This window comes from Agelaius tricolor, unplaced genomic scaffold (assembly GCF_023055355.1).
Source record: "Agelaius tricolor isolate 1412-34295 unplaced genomic scaffold, bAgeTri1.0.p SCAF_2, whole genome shotgun sequence".
NCBI classification, from domain to species: Eukaryota; Metazoa; Chordata; class Aves; order Passeriformes; family Icteridae; genus Agelaius; species Agelaius tricolor.
The window spans coordinates 31,242,596-31,268,830 of NW_027269262.1; the positions used below are offsets into that span (position 1 = coordinate 31,242,596).

At 40.8% G+C, this 26,235-nt stretch overlaps 1 protein-coding gene across 1 annotated transcript; it reads left to right on the top strand.

Annotated features, from left to right (window-relative positions):
* The first annotated feature begins 4,452 nt into the window (after window positions 1-4,452).
* Window positions 4,453-25,620, top strand: LOC139604312 (sodium-dependent neutral amino acid transporter B(0)AT1). The gene is made up of 12 exons (XM_071455440.1): window positions 4,453-4,714; window positions 13,006-13,146; window positions 14,609-14,746; window positions 15,669-15,850; window positions 16,606-16,716; window positions 17,479-17,591; window positions 19,859-19,987; window positions 20,716-20,872; window positions 21,015-21,219; window positions 21,793-21,952; window positions 24,173-24,335; window positions 24,897-25,620. Exons 1-12 carry the CDS (start codon window positions 4,513-4,515, stop codon window positions 25,101-25,103), a joined length of 1,908 nt encoding a protein of 635 aa, XP_071311541.1. The 5' UTR covers window positions 4,453-4,512; the 3' UTR covers window positions 25,104-25,620.
* Window positions 25,621-26,235: the final 615 nt, after the last annotated feature.

A 26,235-nucleotide genomic window follows, 5' to 3' on the forward strand; every position in this document is an offset into this window, starting at 1 on the left:
CAAGCTGCTTGAGCACTTGTTTTCTGTTCAAGTCCTCCTTTACAGTACGATGAAATACTGCAAGTTCCAGAGGTGGAAACTGTACATGGAGCAGTTGCCACACCAATTCCAGCTGCTGCCACAGTTCTGGCCAGCCCTCGTCTGGCTTGGCTCAGCTCTGCCAGCACCTGCAGGGGCCCTGGCACCCTTGGAACCATGCATGTCCTGGAGGTGGCTGTGCCTCCTTCCCTGGTCAGGGATGCATGTCCTGGAGGAGGAGAGGGTCAGGCACTGCAGACAAGCACTTCAGCCAGGTCCTTCAGCCTGCTGCCTCCACTCTCTCATGGAAGAGAAGAACCCATCCTTGGAATCACAGAATCATGGAATCACTGAGGTTGGAAAAGACCTCTATGATTGTTGAGTCAAATCATTTTCCCAAACAGGTTCACCACTAAACCGTGTCCCCACGTGCCACATCCACACACCTTTTGAACACTTCCAAGGCTGGTGATTCCACCACTTCCCAGGGCGGCCTGTTCCAAAGCCTGGCCACCCTCTCCAGAAAGGAATTTTCCCTACTATCTAATCCAAAACTCTCTGGCACAACTTGAGTCTATTTCCTCTGGGTCCTGTCACTTGTTATCTGGAAGAAGAGACCACCTTCCACCTCATTACAAGTGCCTTTTAGTCCTTCTCCATATGGGATAGCTTCCTGAGGGGCTGGAAGGAAGCTGTGCTGGCCCAGGGGCACCTGTGCTGGCACAGGGAGGTCACAGCAGGAGCAGCTGCCCAGCAGGTAAAGTGTGTCAGGCTGCACCTGAGCTGCAGGGGAGGACAGCTTCTCTCCCAGCTGGGAACATCCCTGTGGAGCCAGCCTGCCATGGCATTCTGAGGGCTGCCCGTAGCCAGGAGTCCCTTGGCCCAGCTGGTACCCCACCATGATCAGACCTGGCCCCACAAAAGGAAACCAGTGGCTCCATCCTTCCTGTGGCCTTGATTTATATCCCAAATAACTATCTGCTACCATTTCTTTTCTTTATTACCACCCTGTTTCATACTCTTTCATAACATCATCATCATCATCCTGTGAGATGAAAGACATATTCATCTAAGAAAAGGAGTATGCCCACATTCTTCCACAAATGCCTATGCAAAATATAGGATTTTTATAAAGGGGATATTTCCCTTTAAATTGGGTTTTTGTAAAATTGTGTGTTATTTATAGACAAGTTAGCTTACTTTTTTTTAATAGCCCTTTTTAACTTTTAAAAAAGTAGTACATTAAAAATATGGGAATAGGAGACAAAAAACCAAATGTGTCATTAGAAATGTTTTAACACAAGTAATCCAATCTAAATGTAAGGCCCACATTTCCCTGCATTTATAATTAGCAGTATGCAATACCTTTCTTGTGTAGTCGCCTATATCATAAAAGGATGAATTTCATAGACATTTATTGGCCCTAATAGAGCTGTGGGACCTGCCAAACATAAGCCTAGCATCTCTTGAAGGAGGAGATTACCTTAGAGCACAGGAAAGAGCTCTGTTGAATAAATAAGTGACTGTGACAGGGCAGGGCAGCCCCACCTTGCCTGTTCCAGTCCACAGGGTGGCAATATAGACAACACCTCCGAGCACCTGTGGATCGCACTGGAGCTGGTGCTGTAAGTCCTACAGAAAAAGGCACAGTGCCTTCCAAGGTCATTAGCCATGCTATTACACTGATAAAGACATCTGAGCTAGATGCTGGACCAGCGTATTTGCTTCTGCAAATATTTAACAACTGATAGATAACTAACAACCATTGGCACCTTGCATTACCAGAGCAAGATGAAATTCTTCGAAAAGAGGATTTTCTCAATGTAAGGCAAACAGGACTGGTTTTTTGGATCCTGATAGAAGCTGCTTGGTCCTGAAACTTGGAAGAGAGAAATTTTTGGTAGTCCAGTTGCCACGTGACCACAACTGGATGTATTAGCTGAACTAAATAGGAGATATAACATGAACACGGTGTTGAAGTTGACACCACAGAAGGAAGGGATGCCATCCATGGGGACATGGACAAGCTTGAGAAGTGGGCACATGAGAGCATAAGGGGGTTCAACTAGTCCAGGTGAAAGGTGCTGCACCTGGATCAGGGCAGTTCCAAGCACAAATACAGTCTGGGTGACTAATGGACTGGGAATACCCCTGCAGAGAAGGACTGTAGGGATGTTGAGGGACAAAAACTTGGATGTGAGCCAACAATGTGCATTTACAGCCCGGGAGATGAATCAACCAAATTCTGTATCAAAAAAAGCATGACCAACAGGCCAAGAGAGGTGATTTTCCCTTGTACTTTGCGCTCGTAAGTCACCACCTGGAATACTGCATCCAGCTCTGGGGCACTCCGCACAAGGAAGATGTGGACTTGTTGGAGCAAGTCCAGAGGTGTCCACAAAGATGATCAGAGAGCTGGAGCACCCCTCCTCTGAGGACAGGCTGAGAGAGTTGGGGCTGTTCAGCTTGGAGAAGAGCAGGCTCCAGAGAGACTTTAGAGCATCTTCCAGTACCTGAAGGGACTACAAAGAAGCCAGAAAGGGACTTTTGGCAGAGCATGCAGTGATAGGACAAGTGGCAATGGCTTCACAATTGAAGAGAGTAGGTTTCGATTAGATAATAGGAAGAAAATCTTCACTACAAAGGTGGTGAGGCACTGGGACAGGTTGCACAGAGGAGTTGTGGATGACCCATCCACAAGCTGGGTGGGGACACTTTGAGCAGCTTGGTCTAGTGGAATGTCCCCCTGCCAGTGGCTGGGAGGTTGGAACTAAATGACCTTTAAGGCCCCTTCCAAAGCATTCTATGATTCTGTGATGACTCTGGGAACAAAGAACAAGGTAAAAATCTAATTATGATAGTAAGCTGTGCTTGAAAGAAGAAACGATGATCTAAGGGGAGGTTGCTAAGGCAGGTCCTGAAGGATCAGTTTAGGAACAACGTTTTGTCACTCTTCTCTTAATGACTAAGGACAAAAAATAGTAGCATGGTAATTAAATGTTCCTGACACATTCTCAGAAGGATTGGGAATGTTGTAATAGTATCATTCAGGAAGAGCTGTGCAGCTTAATGCACTGGAGTAGCAGAAACAGAGTGAAATTGAATATGTGCTTTCAGCAACTTAAAAAAGCAAGTTCTGCCACAAGTTAGGAAGTCCTTAGTTGGAATCAGTAAAGGAGAAGAAAGTTGCTGTTCTAGTGGTTAATCAGGAGATAGCACATCCACAGACCTGACAGGGTCATGAAAAAGGCAAGGGCTATTGCTAGGCAGACTGAGACACATTTCAAGTCACTTTAGGGAAATATTAATACCTATTGCAAGACCCAGGGGAAATCCATATGGGCTACTGTATACAGTTGGCCACGTGAAGGATGAAGATTTTTGGTTTTGTAGCTTTTCTATCCAAAGATATTGAACAGCCTCTGGAATCAACTTTGAACAAACATGGTAAGGTTGCAAAGGGATGCTACGATGTGTTCGCCTTTTTTTCCAGGGGCTGGACTTACAAGATCTCTCCTAGTTCTCTACTTTGACCACCCTGTATCACTACAATGAGCCTGCAGCTGGCAACATTTCTTATTACATATACAGTGTTAGATTTTACATATAGTCTTCAGTGACAAGTAACTTATCTTTTGAAAACAACAAGGTTCAAAGGGAACAGTGTTGTTATGATCGTGCTGAAATAAAGAGGATAGGAGTAGTATCTGTGATATTTGTTAACCAGTGGGGTTTTTTTATTTTTGACCACTATATCTAGGGTCACTGAAAAGGTGAAGGGACCTTTGATTTCAAGCCCATTTATAAAAAGACATGTTCTTCAGACCTTGTTCTGTACTGATTTGAGGTGTTGGGGTAAGCAGATTATGCTTATGACTTTAAAGGTCAGATTTTATAATCCCTTTCATACTCCATCCTTTTGGTCAGAACATTTAGTAGGGTACAATCTGTTACAGAGGAACATTCATTATGAAACATACAATTCTGTAGGCATACACAATTGGAAACTGAACGTGATGATGAGTCACAATCAGTTTATCTTCCCTATAAAAAATGATATGAAATCTCCATATTTAGTCTGAGGCCAGTGGAATCCCACTATTCCTCATTTGCTAAGGCTATATTTGTATTTAAGTGAGTTTAAACAGGGGAGTGGCAAGGGGTGTTACATATCCTTACAGGTGATTAGGGTTTATAGCCAAATTATCTCCTGAATTACATTAGCTGAAATCAATGTATTCCACTGGATGAACAGACTGTTCCATAAAACCTTGGCAGATAAAGCATTAATAAGTGTCAGAGCTGACTTGGTCAATTGAATGATTTGCTGACACTTCTTTTTACCACAAGCCTGCACTTACAAGTCCAGTGCCAAAGGTTCAGTATATATAGCTGAAGACAGCAAATAGATGCTCTCTTTTTGAGCAGGGTTCTGACAAGCTGCCTTTCTCATTATCCCTCACTGGCAGCACTTTCAGGCAGGAAATTTAAAACATGGTAAAGCTGAAGCTGCCCAATCCTGGCCTGGAGGACAGGATACCTTCCCATGATGAACTTGAGGTTCTTGAGAAAGAAGAGGCAGACTCCAGACCAAAATGGGACAACAAAGCACAGTATATGCTGACCTGTGTAGGGTTTTGTGTGGGCTTGGGAAATGTCTGGAGGTTCCCGTATCTCTGTCAGAGCCATGGAGGAGGTATGTCTTTAATACATCTTAATTAACTTAACTTTGGGTATGAACCAGGTTTCATCTCTCTTTTGGCAAGCAAATAATGGGATATGTTTAGAACTGTTCAGGTGCTGTGAGAACAGGGATGATCTCTCTAGAAGACTGTATAACAGAGAAGGTAATTTCACAGGTCGTGATCACACACTCAAGTCACATTACTGATGGAAGAAAAGGAAGGGTCTGTTTTTATTTCAGGACAAAGGATTGAACAAGTGAATCTTCCACTGTCATGTACATAGTTTAGTTTCTCCATCTAAACCAAATGTTGCTTTCCATACATATATACATATATATAGTGTGTATTTAAAATATTGATAAACTACTTGGGACTATGATTCTGATCATGATACCAAATGATCTTTTTAGAATAGATTTTTCATTGGGCTTGGACGATCCATGTATCCCCTGTAGAGTGAGTGTTTGTATAATTTGTGCTAGGATTAACAGCATGAATGAAGTCAACATTAAAAGTATTTGTTTAGCAGTTATTAAGTCATTTAAAATCCAAGCATATATTATTTACTGTATAATTTACTGGAACTCCTTAAGGTTTAGGTAAGGACTGAATGACCATGTTAGAAATTTTGCTTTCTTTTGCTGTTTGTTTTGGAAGGGGCTGAACCATTGCTTAAATATTGTACAACAACATAATTTTTTAATTTTCTTATTGACTTTTTTGTCTGGTTATTGTTCACTTTTCACTCTGAGATATGTGTAAGATGTATTTGTTCCTTTGCAATATTTGGTCTTGAAAGAAAAAAATTGGCTTAAAGAACAGTATTTCAAAGTAATATTCTTTTGTATGTACATGGTGAGATATTTAAAAATTGCTTTCCTTGTTAGAATAGGGACAACTGAGGGCTCTGTGGGGAGTTGCTCACACAAACTCAGGGACATGCAGCAACAGTTGCGATAACAGTTGCAAGAAGAGATGCTTTTATCAGTAAGATTTCTCTAGCATGGACTGATATTTAAAGTCTGCAGTGCAAACTGGAGGTCATTTGCAGCAGAGTCAGGTCCTGTAGCAAAAAAGTTATAGCACACATACAATCAGAAACGTTTCCATATTTGAAAATTTTAATTTGAAAAAAGTGGATGTATATGTCCAGAACTGATGGCACTCATTGGCTTCTCAGGTTTTTAAACTTAGTTTTAGAAAGTGGACATGCCTGGTTTTCCAGGGTACATTTATAGGCACTTCCTTGCTTTTTGGTCTTAATTTCCCTTGTGTTCTAGTCAGGTGAAATGCAGCTGAAATGCAAGCACCCAACAAATGCAAAGTACTTGGCATGGATCATGGTTTTATTAGGGATGTCAGTGAAGATTTATGAATTGCTTGTGTGTGTGTGTCAGTCCTCTGGCAGCAATTCTCTTTCTTTCTCATCGTCCTGTAACTTTTTTGTTCTCAGGAAACACTGTCAGGAACACTGACATCAGTTAACCCTGGGTTCTTTTTCCCCTGGGACCCTCTCACTCAAATTTTAGGTAGAATTTGAAAGGGAGTCATAGCAAAGGAATTATAAGCTAATACACAGATGTGTGTCCCTCTAGCTAGACTTGCTACCTTCTCTAATATTCTTCTGCACAGCACCAAATGCTGTGATTCATATCAATAAACACAAGTAATGCCTTCTTGTGACTTTTAGAAAGGATTCCCTAATTTCATCCCACATAAGGATGGAGGGCTGTTGTGCAATGTTTCCTCCTCCTCCTCCTCTGCTGTACATCTCAGCCTCTCATGGTGGGTCTAAATCCAGCTCTTGCCACCACTGTCCCCCTCCCATGACAATTTCTGTTCTTGAACTTCTCCCTTAAATCAGAAAGAAAGAAAAAAAAAAGACTGCTTGCTTTTTGGATGGATGCCTTTGAATTTGAACATGTGATTATTTGTATTGTATAAACAGATCTCAAAGTTCTTACTTCTGAAGATATTTTGGTGTTGAGACAGTTTCTGCCTCATGATGTTTTGTGGCTCCTGCATCTCTAATTCCCATTCAGCCGTGTTTGCAGCATACCAAGCACCCAGTAGAGGCAGCACTGCAGTATCTGGGATTGCAGCTGTCAGATTGCTGAAGGAAACTCCCTGGCACCATAAACCCACTCCAGAATAGGATGCTTCTGGTAGTCACTGTGTATGACATCCAGCCTCAGTTGTGCTCCCTCTAAGCAGCTGCACCTACATCCAGTTGGGAATGGTATTTACTGGGCATGGAAATTGTATTTACTGGGCATTTTGGGCAAGTTCTGCCTTAGTCTTTGCCCCTCAGCATGTTGGCCAGGATGATTAATTCATCTTTGGATTTGTGTGGTCCACTCAGGGGCACAAATGTGCCTCTATAACAGAGCAGGGTAAAACTGCAACATTATAAACCTTTTTCCAAATTATCCAGTAGAAAGCAAACATGAGTTCACTGAGGAAACTCCATTCTGCCCCAGTAGAGTGCCTTTACCCTGGATGATGTTTGTCCTCATACTTTGTGTCTTCAAGATATGTCTTCACTGAATGCTGAGTGCAAGAAGCAGGAATCCCTGTTCCTGCTCTCCCACTGGAAACAGGGGTTATGTTCCTGCTTGGATTGTTCCTGGAGTGATTATTTTAGAGTCCTAAAGTTCACATTGGATATGATGGTGGATTATGGTTGCCAGTTAAGAGATTAAAAAGAAAAACAAAAACAAAACTAAAACAAACCAACCAGCTATATTTTGTGCAGGAAATATCTGCAGTGCATGTGAAAAAGTCACTCAAAGTTACATAGACTGTCTCCTGAAAATTGTTTCTAATTTCTAAATATTGACTTGGCTATCTTAACTTCTTTCTTTTTAACTATATGGATATCTATATAGTGAAAAAGCAAGAAGTTAAGATAGCCAAGCCAATATGTTTGGATCATTTTGGATGGGTGAGGTCTGGTAGCAATGGTGTGGAGAGTACTTCAGCCAAGGACACCCCTAAATGAGACTGGATATCCACCTACTTCATGAACCAGTGGTTGTACATGTTACATCCCTTATGAAGCATAAATGGACTACAGTAAAGCATAAAATTTACCCTTGTGTGACACTTGGACTTCAAAAAGGTGGATTTTTTTTCTCTGCAAATTGTCTGCAGTGAAGGTAGTTAGGAGCACTGTGTTTATAAGTAATGCTTATTTTCAGATGTTGAACTTAAATCTGGAATTATTTAAGAGCTGCTTCTTCCTAAGCACAGCACTATGATAGTGTTTTCACACTGAGATACCCAAATACACAAAAATAAATTGGTGGTTACATAATTTACTTACTTTTGTTGTCATAGATAATGAGTTTATATTTTTTAAAATGGAAAATTTACTCCAGTGAAATTTAGCAAAGCAAAGCACATTTTATCCTTTAATGTCTTAAAAGTTGTCAAATCCATCATTACAAAAGGCAAAATTGAGTTCAATATGCACACAATGTAAAAGGTGTGGTGTTTGCCTTAGTGATTTCACCAGCTTAATGAGATTGAAATTTCCCTTCATTTGATAGCTCTCTCTGACATTGCTCATAGCTTTTGTTTAATCTTTATTGAGCAACATGTCATTTAATCAACTGTTAAACATTTTCATTTTATCCCTGATGACCATTATAAAAAGAGGATGCATATTTAATGTTTAAACCATTGATTTTTAAAAAAAAGTCTCTAACTCTACAGCTCACATATGGAAACCTTGCCACTGCATGAGGCAGAACTTTTTTATCTCTCTGCATGCCACACTGAAAGAAGGGACAGTAATGATGTCAGCAATTCCTCACTTAGCAGTTGGTGAAATAACATGTTGCTACAGTTGAGGTCTCAGAATATGTTAGTACAGTAAAACATCTCCATCTGAAGTCTGCCTGCCTTCCCTTTGTGATGAACTGTGTGCAAGCAATAATGATTTTTTAAAATCATTTTTTAAAATCCTACATAAGCAGTTCTTAGATTAGAGAGGAAACAACAGCTATACAGATGTTCAAACAAAATATTATTTGTTTTGAAATACAGTATTGAAACAGGATGAGAATCTAATATCTCACTTTTAAGGTTTTCAGACTAGAATATCAATCATTGTTTGTGTACACATACACAGTGTCTGATTTCAGACCATTGGTTCATTTGTTAGGATCATAAAATTGTGGCAGCTTAAAAAGTATTAGTTTATTTTTTTGTGTCCTGTGTGAACCTGAAAGTTGTGCAGGAAATATCTGAAAGTGTTCTAAAGGTGTGTGGGTGTGGCACCTGGGGACAGGTGCCCAGGTGGTGGTGATTGGGCTCCATGATCTTAGAGGTCTTTTCCAACCATAATGTCTCTATGATTCTATATGGCACCTTTGCCAAGCCAAATTATTGTTTTTCCATTATTGTTTTTCCTTCTTTCAGAAAGGTTGGGGAGAAATTGAGAGAAAGTAAAAATGCAGCAGAGATGGATTTCTGAGCTGGCTGCTAGAATTGAACCCTAGAAACCAAAGAACCCAAGAAAGAGAGAAGTGTTATATGTCATTGAGAGCTATAATTTTATTTCTCTTGAAAATATAACAATATTCCTACAGCTAAATATTGGTAGTTTCAAATACAAAAATGCTATTCAAAATGCTGAGTCCTTTGTGGCACGTGCCACACATCAGGGTGAATGACTAATCACTGAAAAGATATTTTTATTGAAGATGGTTTCCAATGGTAGCTCTACAGACATGGTACTCTCAGACTTCTATACAGCATGTCATTTAGCCACACACAAAAAACCTTCTTACTAAAAAATTATCAATTTTTAAAATCAGTGTGGTTTATCTTGCTTGTGTTAAAGCCTAGTTACTACTGTAAAAATGTAGACTGACAAAACATTTCAGAGGAAATCCAGAAGAAAAACTGAGACATACTTTTTTGTTAGGCAAAGTCTGAAGGACTCATTATTATTTATTTGTAGAGATGTTTGTTAAACTTCCAACTTTGCTGACTGTTCCTCTCTTTCTTCTGTGTCAGTCTATGTCTTCAGGGAAAGGATTATATGGACATCATCTCCAAGAAGGAGAGTATCTCATTTATTTTCTTCCTCACTCCTCCCATCTCAGCTACATCCCCTTCTGAGGAGAACATTTAGTCCTTGCAAGAACAGCCTTGCATTAGTGTGGAGCAGCTCTCTGGTAGATCTGGGAGCCTCAGGCTGTTGCTGCCTCACTTTGGAGAAAAGTGGCTATTTTGTAATGCCAGGAAAGAGCAAACTATGATGATCCACCCTGGTTGTGAGGAAAGTGAACTCCCCTAGCTGCAGATTCAAATTTAGCATTGTGGTCTTAGTTGAGATATTGTTACAAATGGTGTCAGTGCTAAAGCAGGCAATTCCTGACTCTCGTCTTTTTGGCTGTGTATTTCCATGTCACAAACCTGTGAAATATATAGGCCTTACTCCAATTTTTGAGTACCTAGGATCTCTTCCAAAACAAGGTTCTTTCCTCTGTTTCCCACCGCTCCAGGGACTTCTACGAATTTACTGACTGCAGGAGGTACTGCTGTCAGCTCTAACAGGGCAGCCCTCTCTCCATGCTTTGTTCACTGTCACCTGGAAGGCATCTAAGCCAGAAATGGCAATGGACTCCTCATCCACCTGTGCCTGGCATCACTGCTGACAGTGCAAAGGTTTTGCCCATGTTGGCAGAAGATCTGGGACTCCTTGAAACTGTGTCAGACTCAGTCACTGCAAAGAACTGTCTGTCCTTTCAGTTTCTAAGGGCTTGTCCCATTTTGTCTTTATGGACTTCCTTAGCTGTGCTGGAACATGCAGTAGTGTGCACTTAAGGGCCCCTGTTAATCTGATTAGATGTGCAGTGCATGCAAATTTGGCTTCAAATAGTTTCTCCTCTGCTGATTCTCCACCCTCTTTCTGTGAATAACACTTCTCATAACTGTTTTACTTTTGTTTTCATAGTAAGCAAGATGTTTGCATTGTATGCAATGAGAGCTCCCTCACTGTTGCATTCCATCCCTTTACATCCTGATGGCTTCCTTTCCATCCTCCCCCTCCTGATGGGAGGCTCAGTGGGACAACCACCACACTTGGAGTCTGGCCTTTCACAAAGACAGAGTTACTTACAGTGCATGAAAGTGCAAGCAGCCATAAATGTGTTCTGTGCTCCAGCCCCATGCCAGCCTGACACAGTTTCCTTCGTGTCACACTCTGACCAGGAGCTCTCATGAGGGTAAAATCAGAGAAGCACACAATCACTGTGTTTATACCAGCAGTTTTAAATTCCAGAGTATTCTCTCTCTCTGTCTCAAGCAAGACACCTCATAAGAGTCTGAAACCTGACCCTGCAGAGTTTGTGTGGATGCCTCATCTGGATCTTTTCTTGTTACCTGCTCTTTCGGGTGCCATATGGGTCTCTGCTACACCACACTCTCAATTCTCTCTGGTAAAGCCCTTCTTGAGCAACAGTAACAGTCAAGTCCAGAAGATGGATCTGTACAGCTACCTGATCCAAACACTCCCCATTTGCACTGAGGATAAGTCCTTGTCACCCTTTGAAACTCAGCTTGCAGTGATTTTAGATCATGCCTTGAAACCTAAGCATGGACTGGCAGGTAGTTCAGCTGAGGTGCTCCTATTGGAGACACATCACCTTTTTGGGTCAGGTCACAGTAAGATCACTTGAGGACTTGATTAGAAATTATATCCCTGGTCAAAGATCTTATTGAAGAAGGAAATGTACAACCTTTATAGTCTTTTCAAGCTATGACCAATTGCTCCTTATCATATCTATCAAATAAAAATCTTTTTTGATAGCTGTCATCTCTGTTGGCAGAAGGGGGAGAAGATCAGGCTGTTTCTAAGCAGCTTTAGAAAGCATTCAAAGGTAGTCTGAACCTTTTGCTTTCAGCAGACATCAGGCAGGCTGATATTCTGATTTAGAATCCATTTTTTTCTCACTAATCTAAACAGTTCACCTCCACTCACACAGTTCTAGCTGTCTGGACAGGCATGGCTTTCCCTCCAAGACAGGGAGATTCAGCAGCAGCACAGTCCCAACACCACAGCTCTCCCTGTTGACAGCACAGTGTGTAAAATTTGCTGCAGAGCTCTCAGAGTAGAGCCATCTTCTGTGCTGGACATGGCAAGAGTGTTCTACCAGCCTCAGGGGATTTCCTCCAGGTGCTTATGGAGCTCCCTTTATTAAGATGCTGTAGAAGAAGTCTTTAAGTATCACATGTCTATAACAGAGCAGTCAGATAAAGGGGTCCCATAACTCTCTTTGCACAGACACAAAAAGAAGAAAGGAAAAAAACCAAAAAGGTGTGCTGTGTGCTCACAGCCTGCCAGCTTTCTTGATAGCTTGGCATCCCCAGGAAGTAAATTTCAGTTTCTGGAATGGCTTTCATTCTTCAGATTTCCTCTTTCACTTGTTATCTGATTTTCATTGCACACATGAAGAAAACGTCAGTAAATACTCAGACCTGAACCCTTAATATTCTGGTCTGCATTCTCTTCATTGCTCCCAGATTAATTGCTCCTATTTAGATTAGGGAGATAAAGCCATTTTGTGATGACAGATAACAATAATTCTAATGTGCAGCAATATTCAAGCATTTGACTCTGAACTTTTACAGTGCAGTGTGGTGCTCTGGGGTACCTCCCATATCCAAGGTGCACCTTGTTCAGGAAAAAATTAAGAATACTTGTCCTATACTAACCAACTTTATCATCATTAACAGGGTTTGAACCCTGCACTTCAGATGTCTTCTAATCAAACCCAAACATTGTTGAACGAAGATGCCAAGAACTTCTTGTTGTTTCAGACAGACAGCCCAAGGCTCCTGCCTAATATTTAAGGGTACTTTGCTTAGTTCACTCAACTATTTCATACACTTTGCATGAGTCACAGCTACAAAACCATAATTTTTTGCAGGAAAAAAAAAAGGGGAAGGCATTCCAGCAGAGTAGCTATCTTTCCTTCTCTTGCAATACAAAGGTAGCTTTTTCAAATTTTAACCTTGAGAGTGTATAATTTCTCTTTATGTGTGTCTCTTGGGAAGAATAAGAATTCCTACCGGAAACTACACATGTAACTGAGTGCCCTGCCTGGGCAATCAGGAAAAGCATTGCTCAGAAAACAGGGAAGAGTTTCCACAAAGGTTCTTACAGTTGCTTATCATGTCAAAAGTGCTTACAGGTTGCTTACAGGTCTGCTTATCACATCTCACAAGCCTAATTGTTTTGTTTTAGTACTTCACTGACTGGAATTGTTATTTTTCTTATCCATTCCAGGAGCCTTCATGATCCCTTTCCTGATTTTGCTGGTCCTAGAGGGTATCCCCCTGCTTCATCTTGAGTTTGCCATTGGTCAAAGGCTGAGGAAAGGCAGTGTGGGCGTATGGAGCTCTATCCACCCTACCCTGAAAGGGGTTGGTAAGTCAAAAAGCTGCCTGAGAAAGCACAAGTTTCTGAACTGATGATCTAAAAATCAAATCTACTGGGTTTTATATTGGTGTGCCATAAGAGATTTCAGGATCTATTAGTTTTCCCCTCTTCCTAACTCTCCATTGATAGGTCAAACTAATCATGATAAAGCACAATGACAATTTTGTGTTCACATTCTCAAGTACCATGGGTCCTGTTAAAGCATTTCCCTAATCTGAGACCAATTTCAGGCCTCAGGGATATTTTCTGCATTATCCATACTGGCTGTTTTTACCATTAGGATGAATTTTTAGGTGTGCCAAAAATCGTTCTGTTAACTGTTCTGTGGATAAATATTAGTTGAATCTTTATCTGATAGACCTCAGCTCCACTTAATTTCACTTTTTTGCTTTTGAGAGTTGCCATTCCATAAGCCATAGAAACAGTATTTTGCAGAAAATACTTCTTCACCACTGTACCAAACTTGTGAGTATAACAGTCCATTTGAAAATGTTGTAGGAGCAGCATTATGCACACAGCATAAAAATCTCCACAGCTGCCTCCTTACACAGGAAACACAGGAGGTGCCTCTGAACATCAGGAAATATGGTGAGGGTGAGCAGACACTGGCATGGGCTGCCCAGGGAGGCTCTGGGGTCTCCAGCCTCAGAGATACTCAAAGCCTGCCTGGACATGGTCCTGGGCAACCAGCTTTGGGTGGCCAGGCTGGAGCAGGGGGTTGGACCAGGTGACCTCCAGAGACCCCTTCCAACCTCAGCCACACACTTGGAAGGGAGGAAACAGGATTGCTTTGGCACCCACTGCATTTGTAAATCAGTTACAAAAGATAATTGTTCATTGCATCTGGAATTTTTCAAGAGTCTTTAGAACATAGGAGCTCTCAGGAGCTAATGATTAGCATTTGCTGTCTGCCAGAGAAGTCACCAGAGGTTGATTACTTGGGAACAGGCAGAGGAGGACAGATACCAGTGTGAATTCTGTACCTGGTCACAGACTGTGCCTCCTGGCAGCTGTCCATCCTCTACAACACCACCCCTGCTGACTTTGCAGGGACGTTGTGGAAGAAGGAGATATTTCAGTCTCATTCAACCAAAATCCCAAGTCAGCTGAGCTTTACATGTGCCCAGCATCCCAAACTCCCTGGATATCAGCTGGCAAGACTGGGAACATGATTGTGTATTGTCTGTAGGGAATTAGTCCTCTCATAAAGTTGGCTCCTAAGTGGGCATCACCTTCAGTCTCAAAGAGTTTTTAGGATGTAACTCTACTTGGGACTCACCTGTCCAACCTTTAGGCAAAAAATTCACACTGATAAACCTACATACAGAATGTGGCAGATTTTTTCCATCCAAAATGAGGAGGGATAGGTTGAGTTTGATACCATGTACTTTGATATATCTTGAAGACAAGAGTGTTGCAATTTACACAGTGTTCTGATTATTTTTTTCAGGCATAGCATCAATGTTTGTATCTTTCCTGGTGGGCTTATATTATAACACTATTATTGCCTGGGTGATGTGGTATTTCTTCAACTCCTTCCAAGAACCCCTGCCATGGAGTAACTGTCCTCTCAATAACAACAAAACAGGTATATTTCATAAAACATTTTATTTTGTTGCACAGCACAGATTTCTGTTTCTAACAGTTGCCCTAAATGAGCCTTTCTGTGAAACAGCAGTAAGGCATGGCAGTCCTGTCTGGCACATTGCACTATTTGATTCTTGTGTTTTGTACAAATTCACATTAAATAAAATGTGGCCAGCGCCTAATCTTGGAGGCAAATTTTGGTTTCTTTTATGAAACCTCATGGTAGATTTTGACAGATGTATTCATATTCAGAATATTCACTAAGTGCATACCTAGTATAAACATTAACACTTTCCAGATTTAAGCAATGTCTTTCATCCATCTCTTCAACAGCCCACCATTAGCAGATTGAAAAGGGAAAAAAAAAAAAAAAAAGCATAATCCATTTGAAACACCTGTACCTCTCAGAATGACAAGTCCACATCTCCTTGGAGACTGCTTGGTGACAGCAGCTTTGTGTTCCATAGTCAGCCCTGCATGACACTGTGTGAAGAAGGTTTTTCTGCTGGGTCTGTGGGCAGCTGTTCAGAGCGCTCTGTCCCTCTCCTCCCAGGATAAGCATGGAAAGCCTCATACAAGGGCAGGCCAGGGCAGAATATTGCACAGGCCAGCACAGGGCAGGGAGCTGGGGATTCAACTTGAGCTGACAAGAACTTGAACAATGCCCCACAGAACAGAAGAAAAGATATTGCTGAAGGAGGTGTGGGAAGAGAATAAGCACTGTATTAAAATACCTATTAAACAGCTGTCTTTTAAATCTCTTATTTTGCCATGAAACTAGCCTCCAAAAATCTGAAAATTTGCTAACAACAAATCCATTGGCATGAAGTGGAACAATTTAAAACACTGATATTAATTATTTAGCTTCTTTTTCCCCAAGTAAATAAAAGACGTACAGAATGACAAGCATTTTGTGGTTACAGATTATGTAGAAGAGTGTGCCAAGAGCTCTCCTGTAGATTACTTCTGGTACAGAGAAACACTGAACATCTCCACTTCCATTGAGGATTCTGGCAGTATCCAGTGGTGGCTATTGCTGTGTTTAACATGTGCATGGGGTGTGCTGTACGTGTGCACAATCAGAGGCATTGAAACAACAGGAAAGGTACTCTGTCTTGGGGGAACTTCTTATGAGATGATATTAACCACGCTGTTGTGATCCCTTATTTATACAGAATTAATAATTCTGTAGAAGCTGTCTGGTTTTTGAGTGAAAGCATGTCCAAAATTTTGTGTCATCACTGGGACTGCTTTTTGAAGAATGAAGGTGAATGAAATGGAATCTGGCTTGATTTGATTTATGTGGAGATTTTTGTGATCAACTTTTTGTGAGTCTTCCTTGTCCTTACATATCCTAATACCTACACTTCTAGGTATTATCACTTTAACACTAATAATAATCTTTAATGCAAGATCAAGGGACTCTCTTTTTATTATGGCTATTCTCTTCAAAACATACCTATACAGATTTATTTGGATTTGTGCAAGTCCTAAATATTATCTCTACAACAGAGTGACCAACATTCGGCAAAGTCCTGAGAGTCCATCCTTGCATCAGTGTGGTCTCAGAGTGTACATTATTTTTAATGCTGCTTTTGAATGATCTGAGTTGAATTTCAACAATTACAATTTCTCTTAAATAGGCCAGTATTGCGAAAAAAGTGTTTATTATCCAAATGTACCACAAATATGATTTCACTGAACATTTATTACTGTAGTATGCTAATTGTGACTCACTTGAAACTTGCCATTATTGTTACTGAGCAAACCTTGATTATTTCCCTATTTTCTTCACTTTTAAAAAAATTCAAGTGTTTAGTTTCATTTGAATGGTTTATTGACTTTTTTTTTTTTATGCAGGCTGTGTATGTGACATCAACTCTCCCGTACGTGGTGCTCACCATTTTCCTGATCCGTGGCTTGACACTGAAGGGATCAACCAATGGAATTGTGTATCTCTTCACCCCTAATGTGAGCCACTGCTTGGGCCATTGCTCAGTGAAACATGGTGTAGTCCTCTCTGTAATTGACAACTGATTGAAAATTAGTCCTCCCCACTGGTGCTTCTCTAACTATCCCTCAGGCACCTTAAAAAACCTTGATTCTGTGAGGTGAATCCTCTGCATTGGACATAAAGAGTGTACATAATCACAAATATTTTCTCTCTCTCTCCATCCTCCATCAAAAGCTGTTCTAATGAGTTGAATGATCATCACATAGCAGTGGGGTTGTCACTTATTTGGCTTGATTTATTTTCTTGTATTCTACCTAAGAACCAGCCTAAATTTAAAGCATAAATCATATATTTGGGAGTAGAACCCACCTAATCGCCATATGAACAAAACATATGAACAAAAAAAAACCTAAGAGAAAGGTTTAACAATATAACAGTATTTAAACAAAATTAAAACAGGGATCATTTCCATAAGCAGATCTCTGAATGATCATTATTAATGCTAAGTAATGAACACCTTTTCTGAAACCAGGCATGGCATCTGTCAGCTATGCAAAGCATTTTTTTAATCAATTTTCAAAATACTTACATAAAAACATCAGATAGGTTTTCTTTTATAAAAAAAAGTAAGTTTGACAAAAATATTGACATATTTGTTGAAATTCTTCAATAACAGTGAGTCTTGCATGGTTAATGTTCTTGTTTTAATTGTTGTTTCAAATCTCTCATACTCAGTTTAAATAGCAATGTTGGATGTGCTTAAAGCTGTGTGTCCTCAGGTCAGTGAGCTGGCGAACCCAGTGACATGGCTGGATGCAGGAGCTCAGGTGTTTTACTCCTTCTCCCTGGCCTTTGGAGGTCTCATTTCATTCTCCAGTTACAACTCTGTTCAGTAAGTAGCCAGGCAAAACCCAAATTTTATATGACTATTTCATTCTTTCAAATGAAACATCTTTATTTTGCCTTACTGTTGTGCTACCAGGGACTGGGACAGCCTCCCCTCAGACATGTAAGGTGCATCTCCTCTGACTGCTCCTAGCTCTCCCAAACCAAGATTTCAGGTCCCTGCTCTGGCTGACTTCCTAGAGAAAGCTGTGGTGATGCAGGATAGGAAGAAGGGGACTGGCTGCCCAGCACCAGCTGATGAGCAGGAGTTTCCTCTCTGGGAGTGCTCAGTGCATGGTGATGCCCTGGGTCTCAGCAGGTGGCAAAGCATATATTTCAAATCAATTCACAAAATACAGTTTAAAACTTTGGCTTTGCAATGAAGAGATATATCCAATCTTGAAATTTAAACTCAATTCCTTCATATGTGTGCTTTGGAGCCAGGGAATGAGAAATCCCCTTACCCAGAGACTGACCCAGCCTGCAAATTATGATGCAGTGCTATATTCTACATTCTCTCATAAAATATTGCAGTAACTATCAATGCCTCCTGGTGCCTGCCATCCCTTCAGAACTCTTGAAAGGAAAACTATGTGGCATTTGCTAAACCTAGTATTTCTGATAAACATTTCTGAATTAAGTTTTGGATATGTGGTTTGGTCATGCATTCAGAGATCTGTGTTTCAGTTTCAGTTTGAGTTCAATTACCCACAGCAGCATTTCAGTCACTGAGGAAGTTCCTTGCCACCACCTAGGGCTTTATTTCAGGTGTTTTTGAAAAGATCACCTGGAATTTTTGGTGTCTGCAAGTCTCAATGTGTGGTGTCAAGCCCTGCCTAAGGTCCAAGTCAATGTCCCACAGCCATGGGATCAGAACTGGGAGCATCCACATTTCCAAAAGACACAAAGCAGAGCAGCAGTGTCCTCTGCGTTTTCCAACACATGGGGCAGTTGCATTCAGGCCATGTTCATTCAACGCTCAATGATTCATGACTTAAGGAGGGAACTGAACAAAGTCACCAAACTCCCAGGGAATATAAGTAAAAAAATCCCCATGCAAATTCCACAGTGTTAACCCTGTGGTGTTGGGCCACCTGCAATCCAGCACCAGCTGGACCAGGGGTCAGTGAGTCTGCCCCTGGATGGTTTGGGAGTACTAAAACATCAGAAAATACAATAAGGTTTCAATGCTGTCAAGGATTTACTAATTCATAATGAGAAGGAGCTTGAGCATCTGACCTTCTCTAAAAGGAAGAAATGTTTTTCAAGCCTGTCATTGAGAATCTCATGTTACATTGCAAAAACTGACACAAGACTACAGCAAGGAATTTCCATTCAATGCCCGGCATCCAGGAGATGCCTATTTGCAATGCTGTAAATGGGGAAAGGACACAGTGTGATAGGTCTTGGTTGGACGAGCTTGTCTCTCCTCTTGAACATGTTCAGAAAATTAAATATGACAACATCAAGTTTATCTCAATACACCTTTCTTGCCCAAGACAAATGAGTTATCTGCAGTTTTTCAGCCTTCTCTTACAATGATTAACTAATTTAATATTGATATTTTATCTTGTCCCTCAGATGAAAGTCTGTTTCTGGCTCTGAGAATTCTTTGCATTAGCACAAGTACACTAGCAAGAAGTGCCTGCAGCAGAGGCTTTTCTACAAAGAGTCTTTCCGTCCCATCTTTTCAGCATAATGTTACATTGTTCTTCCAAAACTTGGGAACATTTTGAACCATCTTTTGTTCAACAGTCCAACAAAGCTGTTCCCAAGTGCTCTTGGCTGCTGCAATTTCACCATACCCAAGTGCTATGAAAAGTGAACTTCTGCTCACTTTTTGTGTCTGAGTATTTGGATTCAAGCCCAAACCTTTCACCTTGCAGCACAATACACCAGCAGTGAAGGCACAGCCCATGGCAGCATGTTTCTGCAGACATCCATGACAAGCCTGAAAAGGAGGGGACTCTTTTGCCCCTCATACTTTACTTCCCATGAACCAAACATGAAAACAGCTCAGGCAATTATTCCTTATGAACAGGTTATTTGAAGGGGAGAAAAACCACTAAAAGAAACCAAACCCATAGCTATTAAATTGCTTAAGGCACCAAGTTTTAATTTTCTAAATCTAACAGCACTACTTGTGTGCTTTTAGAAGGTTCACTGATGTACCTATGCATCCTAGACTACTTTTTTCTTAGTCTTGGTAGCCAGTTTTACTATTTATTTCAGGAATGTGATTGACATCCATTGTTTCTTCTCTTTGAATTGCAGCAACAACTGTGAGAAAGATGCTGTGATCGTTTCAGTGATCAATGGTTTCACATCCATCTATGCTGCCACCGTCATATATTCCATCATTGGATTCAGAGCCACAGCAAGATATGATGACTGTTTTGACAAGTGAGTTATTGGGGGAAAAAAGCCCCACAGAATATTCTGGTGTTTGGCTGAGGCAGCTCTGTTAGCCTGCTGACAGTGGATTTATCATTTCTGAATAATTGCAGCTCATGACTCACATGGCATCAGAACCACTCATTACTTATAAAAATATGGAATCTTGTGGAACAAACACCATGGAAAGTGATGTTTAAGTCACTTATTTCCTACATAAATATATTCTATGTTATTCTTCATGCTGACATAGGGCACAAAGGTAATATTCCCTGTTTCTGTGTTGGCTCCATGTTTAGGTTTCCTCCTGGAGAGCTCAAAAGCTTAGGTCTCATCAGAGGTGCCTCATTTTACCCAGGCAGTGAGACTCTGTGGTTTCCAGTCTAGTTCCTCCACATTCAGCTGTGAAACTGCATGATTCACAGCTGCAGACAACTTAGACATTGCCATAAACCACTCAGTCTGGGGACTGGTGTTTAGTTTGCAATGCTAACACAAGCACCTAAATCCTGCATGGGTTTCTAGAGTGTCCATCCATTTAGAATCATCTGTGCCATGAGAGACAGTGTTATATTCACCTTGGAAGAAAGAAAATTGCACATGCACATTTGCTGGACTTTCCAATGTCAAATCCAATCTTGATATTGCACTCTTAGTAACTTGTTTGATGATGTAAACGAGTCCTGATGATGCTTACAAATTAATAATTTCAAATTCCTTACATTTCACTTTTTCAGGAATATTCTTACTCTGATGAATGCATTTGATTTGCCAGAAGGTAACGTAACCCAAGATAACTTTGAACAAATGCAGCAGCTGTGCAACATGACTGATCCAGCCACTTTTGCAACCCTCAAGTTTGAAACCTGTGATCTGGAAACTTTCCTGAATGATGTAAGTTTAACACCCTCAACATATTGATACTTTAAATATGGTAGCAATGCATAGCAACTATTTAATTGCCAAGTCTAGTGACTATGACTTCCAATGTAAATTCAAGTGCTGTGTGATGTTAATGATCCTAAATATTCCCCAGGGAGCTGAAGGAACTGGCCTTGCCTTTATTGTCTTCACGGAAGCAATCACCAAAATGCCTGTCTCACCTTTGTGGTCCATCCTCTTCTTCATCATGCTCTTCTGCTTGGGTTTGTCATCTATGTTTGGGAATATGGAAGGTGTGCTTGTACCTTTACAAGATCTCAAGATTATACCCCCCAGAGTGCCTAAGGAAGTTATTACTGGTAAGTGCATTTTTAGAGATCAAAACCCCCACCCTCCCCAGAGAGCAGCTTGTGTGCTGAAAAAGCAGCCCACCTCACTTCTGCTTTCTGATCTGGAATGGTGTAAGACTCCCAGATAACCTACTGAAGATTTCCTCATGTTCCCCAGTGGAGCAGCTCGTGTGAGGTTCCTTCTGAGCCTGCAGGCAGCTGCTAACCCCTAGGCTTGCCCATCAGCCTGCTCATGATGCCCACTGTCTCCTCCACTGGGAAGTTGGAGGGCCTGAGTCCTTCACCCAGGCAGGATTTCTCTCAGAGCAACATTATCCCATCATCTATGGGGAAGAGAACCTGTTTTCTCACCTCAGCTTTCTCCCTTTTTGTTTGCCACATCTGCCACCGGTGTAATGTTAGGAGAGTTTTACCCAAACAGAAGCCAGCCTCCCCAGAGTGCCATTAAAAAATAAAGTAGTGGCCTTCAGGCTGCAAGAGTTACTTTTTAAGCTTTATAGCTACTGGGGAAATACTTTTATTTCCCATTTTGCTTTCACTTTCACACCTAAGTGTGCCGTTGTTTTTGGTTTTTTCCCACAGGTCTCGTTTGTTTGGTGTGTTATTTCATAGCTTTCATTTTTGTGCTGAATTCTGGTAATTACTGGCTGAGTCTGTTTGATGGTTATGCTGGCTCTATTCCCCTGCTGATAATTGCATTTTGTGAGATGTTTTCAGTTGTCTACATTTATGGAATAGACAGGTATGAAATACAGCTTAACCATTGCTTGATATCAATGCATAAAGTGATTATTGTTGTATAGCTACAATCTCACTGCATCTCTGTGCACAGAATTTCTGTTATAGAAATCAATGAAATTATGCAGCTATAATTTAGGGTTGCTTATATGTTTCAGGTTTTTTTAAGAGTTCTCAGTGAAAAGAAATAATTCTTGCCAAGTATTTGTATGTGAAAGCTTTCCACTTTATAAATACATTACAATAAATAATGCTCTTTAACAACTAGTTCAAATAAAGATATCCCTAAGATATTGCAAGAGAATATTAGGCATCAATCGAGTGCATTTATATGAATGCAAATAATTTATTTTTAAAGCAGGCATCAGGATGTAGATATTTGCAACAGTCACATAAGAGCCTCTATAGATCATTTGCCTTTTAAATATGGTGACGTTTATAATGACTCTTCTTCAGGAAAATTGCATTAAACATTTAATTAGCAGAAGCAAAGTACACGCACATTGGCACCAAGCTGAAAGTTTAACACAGAGTTATATGCCAGGAGTGTTTACAGGGAGTGCTAAATGATGTTCTCCAGCACAGGGATCTCCAGGCAGGCTGCAGACATTAGTTTACAGCAGCTTGCAAATCCAGGCTACTGAGATACGTTCTCAGCTGATAAATCCAGGACTTTATCAGATGGAGCAGTGAGTAATTATCCTCTCAACTTTCTACAGATGTAATAAACCAAGTTTCAACATCTTCATGTTTGTAATAAATACAGAAGAAATGTGAAATAAAGTACAGGGAATTCAATCACCCAGAAGTTTTACTTGAACTTGTGCCAGATTCAGCTGCTGCTCCTGGCTGTGGGGTGAATGCCCTTGTGACCCATTTTCCCATACTTTTATGCTACTTGAGGAAGCATGAATCAGGTTAGGTAAATTAAATGGTGTACTCTTGAGAAAGAAGGCTTATTTTAATTTGTTAAGGCCAGAAAAGGCTATGTGGATCACTTTTCCTTCCCTTTAAAATCTCTGAACTCCTTACAAAGTAAATTAAAATAATCCCCAGGACACAAGCATGGGTTGAGTCCATAAAGTGTGGGCAAGGTGTGTGTTTGTGCTTGATTCAGAAAAGAGCCTCATACCAAACTTCAATGTTCCTGGCCAGTACACACCACTGTAGCCCTCTTTGAGAGCAGAGCTTTTCAGGGCTGCCCAAAAGTGGTGTTATCTGCTCCAGATGAGTTTCTGAGAAAGGGCCATTGGTAGAAAGATGGGTCTGCTGCTTGAAGGAGAACATGTGTGTTATCCATGACACTCGTGAGCTACACCTGGACATGCGCTGCAGTCAGGACATGGGGCTCCATATCCTTTTAAGACACCCGGATCTCAGAAGTTAGGGGTGAAAAGATAAAATGAATTTCCATAGTAATTGAGATTCTAGTGTGTTGTTCATAGTTGAAGGACCACCTCAATAGTCCCCTCAGGGTTATTCCCATAGGATATGCAGGAAATCCAGACAAAAGGACTAAAGCAGAAACCTGAAACTTCCAAACTATTTTTTAAGAAGTGTGTGCACAAGGTGTTGCATTATATGTAGAAGACATAAGTTGGTTCAGAAATGATGCAGACATTACCACTATCAATGCAGGGCATGTTTCTTCTTGTGGAAATATTTTTGCCCTACTGACCACTGCATGTTCCATGAATTATCCAAATAACACAATGTAGGTGTTTTTAATAATGTGTAAAGATAAAAAATGTTTTATTATTCAGTCTGAGAAAACTGGTAGATATCCAAATTAGGCAAACATTATATTATAATCTAATTATTAAATTACTTTTATTTGCTTTTGTTCTTTTTAAATATTGTATCACTCCCTTTAATTTATTCAGTACTGAGATACTTAAGAAAAAATTGTGAAGCAATACTGCAATATGTTCTGGGGAAAATCCATCTGCACTGACTCTTTTCTGTTGAAGCTATTTCACATATGCCTCACAGACATCTCCAAGATAGTACATCTCCAAAAATAATTTTCCAGACTTGCAATGATATGTGCCTTAATTTGAACTAGTGAGGTCTAACTCCTGATCTTGTAATTCTGGTCTCAAACTGACATTAGCAAATTCCTGGGAACCACAGTAAGGGGTAGTTTGGATTTCCCTGTTCATGAGCAGGCATTCTCTTATCCTGGCCAGCTTTTAAGTCTGAACCTCCTGCTTTTTGTTTCTAGGTTTAATAAGGATATTGAGTTCATGATTGGACACAAGCCCAACATCTTCTGGCAGGTTACCTGGAGACTCATCAGTCCTCTCATTATGTTAGTTATCTTTTTCTTTTATTTTGTGGTGAAAGTCAACCAAGAACTGCTCTACAGTATTTGGGACCCAAGCTATGTAAGTGTGTAAACCAAAATATTTATTTATAATTATTTTAAGTATTCTTCTTTAATGTAAGAGTCATTGTCAGTTATATTCATCTTCCATCTGAAACAGTTTTCTGGCAAACTTGCCACAAGACATGGAAATGAGACTGCTTTCTTTTCTCCTTTTGCCACCTCACTTCCCTCTTATTAATGTTTTGGCTCTCCCTCACCCTTTGATTTCAGCCTTCCCACAAAAAGGCTGATTGGCCATAAGGTCCTGGTGGCCTGTCAGGCCCCCCATGCCCACATTCCTTTGTGCCAAGGAAGAGTTCCAGTCCCCCAGTCTCCCTTCCTGGCTCTTACTGCTTTCATGACATTTTCTTTACATCACTTTAAAGTAAAAATAAGCCCAAAACAGCTGAGGCTGGAAACCCTTGAGCAGAAAGCGGCTGTGGAATTGGCAGACTGTTGTGCCATTATGGCTGGCCAATGTCCTGATCACATTTTTGATCTGTTGAATTATTGACTGTGTGCATGGTCCCAGGTATTTGCTCCTCATGACTTTGTACAACTTGGTTGTTTGCTCTTTCAGGAGGAGTTCCCCAAAACAGAGAAGGTTGAATATCCCTCCTGGGTGTATGCTATCATTGTAATCCTGGCTGGAGTGCCCAGTTTGACCATCCCTACCTTTGCCATCTACAAAGCCATCAGGAACCACTGCCAGAAGAAAAATGATCGTGCTGGCCTTATCGCTACATCTGAGACTTCCATTAATGGAAACTTAAAGTATTCATCATAAACCCTTTCTTTTTTCAAATGTGGAAGAATGCCCTGTCAGTGAGGAAAGTAAAAAAAAAATCTTTTTGAAGGATCTGGAGTTAATTTTATTTTCATTGAAGGGTAACCATGCATTGTTTCCAGGTAAACATTTGCATAACAATGCAATGCACTGTGAAGAGTTGATGGCCTGGCTTCTGGAAGCAAAAAAGTGACATTTGCAAGTGATTGGGGCACCAGGCCAAATAATTTGTCCCTTTCTGGTTCTGAAGCCACCTTGTTTGAAACTGGCTTCTATCCCCTCTGCTTGGGGATGCGCTGTGCATGAAGTGACTCTTCCATGTGTAATCATTCTGGTTGGGTGGCCAATATGAAGGGTAACTCAATGCTGTCCTCTCTTGCACATTAAATTGTTTTTACTTTACGTGCCACTGTGTTGCACAAAGCCACTAATATTTTTTGTCTCATATAGAAGTTTAAATATTTAATAAAAACATTTCTAAGTATGAAAATGACAACTTGATTAATTTAGAATTCTATGTATTTTATAAATTGCCTATGACTTCCAAGTTCCTAGCAAATAGTGCTGCATTTGCTAATGACAGGAGAGGTAATCTTGCAATGAGGCAGCAGCAGCTCAGGACAGAGCAAAATCTGCCTTCTGTGGCACCCGTGAGCAAGGGGTGTACCACTTGCCTGGGGGATCTGTGCTGATGGGAGATCCAAGACACACCAAGGTGCAAATCTTGCTCTCCTCTGTTGCCATCAAAGTAGGTGGCTCTGGTTCATGTACACACACACACACACACACACACACACACACACACACACAAACACACACAAACACACACAAACACACACAAACACACACAGGCCTGACAACTATTTGAATTTTTCAACTTCCTTCCATGTGACCCAGTGGAGCTCAGTGAGGAGTCCCATTCCTCATGTGGCTACCAGAGAGGAAAGGGGCACTGTTAGAGCACCCAGGCAGAGTGCCTGGAGCAGTGTCCATGTCCCCTCTGGATGGGTGATCCTCTCCATCCGACTGTCTGTGTATATGGACAGTGATACACTTGTATCACCTTGCAGCAGTTCCTACACCCACCTTTTGAAACAAGAATGGATCCAATTTAGATCCTCATACTGGTTGT

Coding starts and splice junctions, on each gene's coding strand:
- LOC139604312 (XM_071455440.1), top strand. CDS start 4,513: ATGGTAAAGCTGAAGCTGCCCAATCCTGGCCTGGAGGACAGGATACCT. Junction 13,147..14,608: donor CCCTACCCTGAAAGGGGTTG/GTAAGTCAAAAA, acceptor TATTTTTTTCAG/GCATAGCATCAATGTTTGTA. Junction 14,747..15,668: donor TCTCAATAACAACAAAACAG/GTATATTTCATA, acceptor TTGTGGTTACAG/ATTATGTAGAAGAGTGTGCC.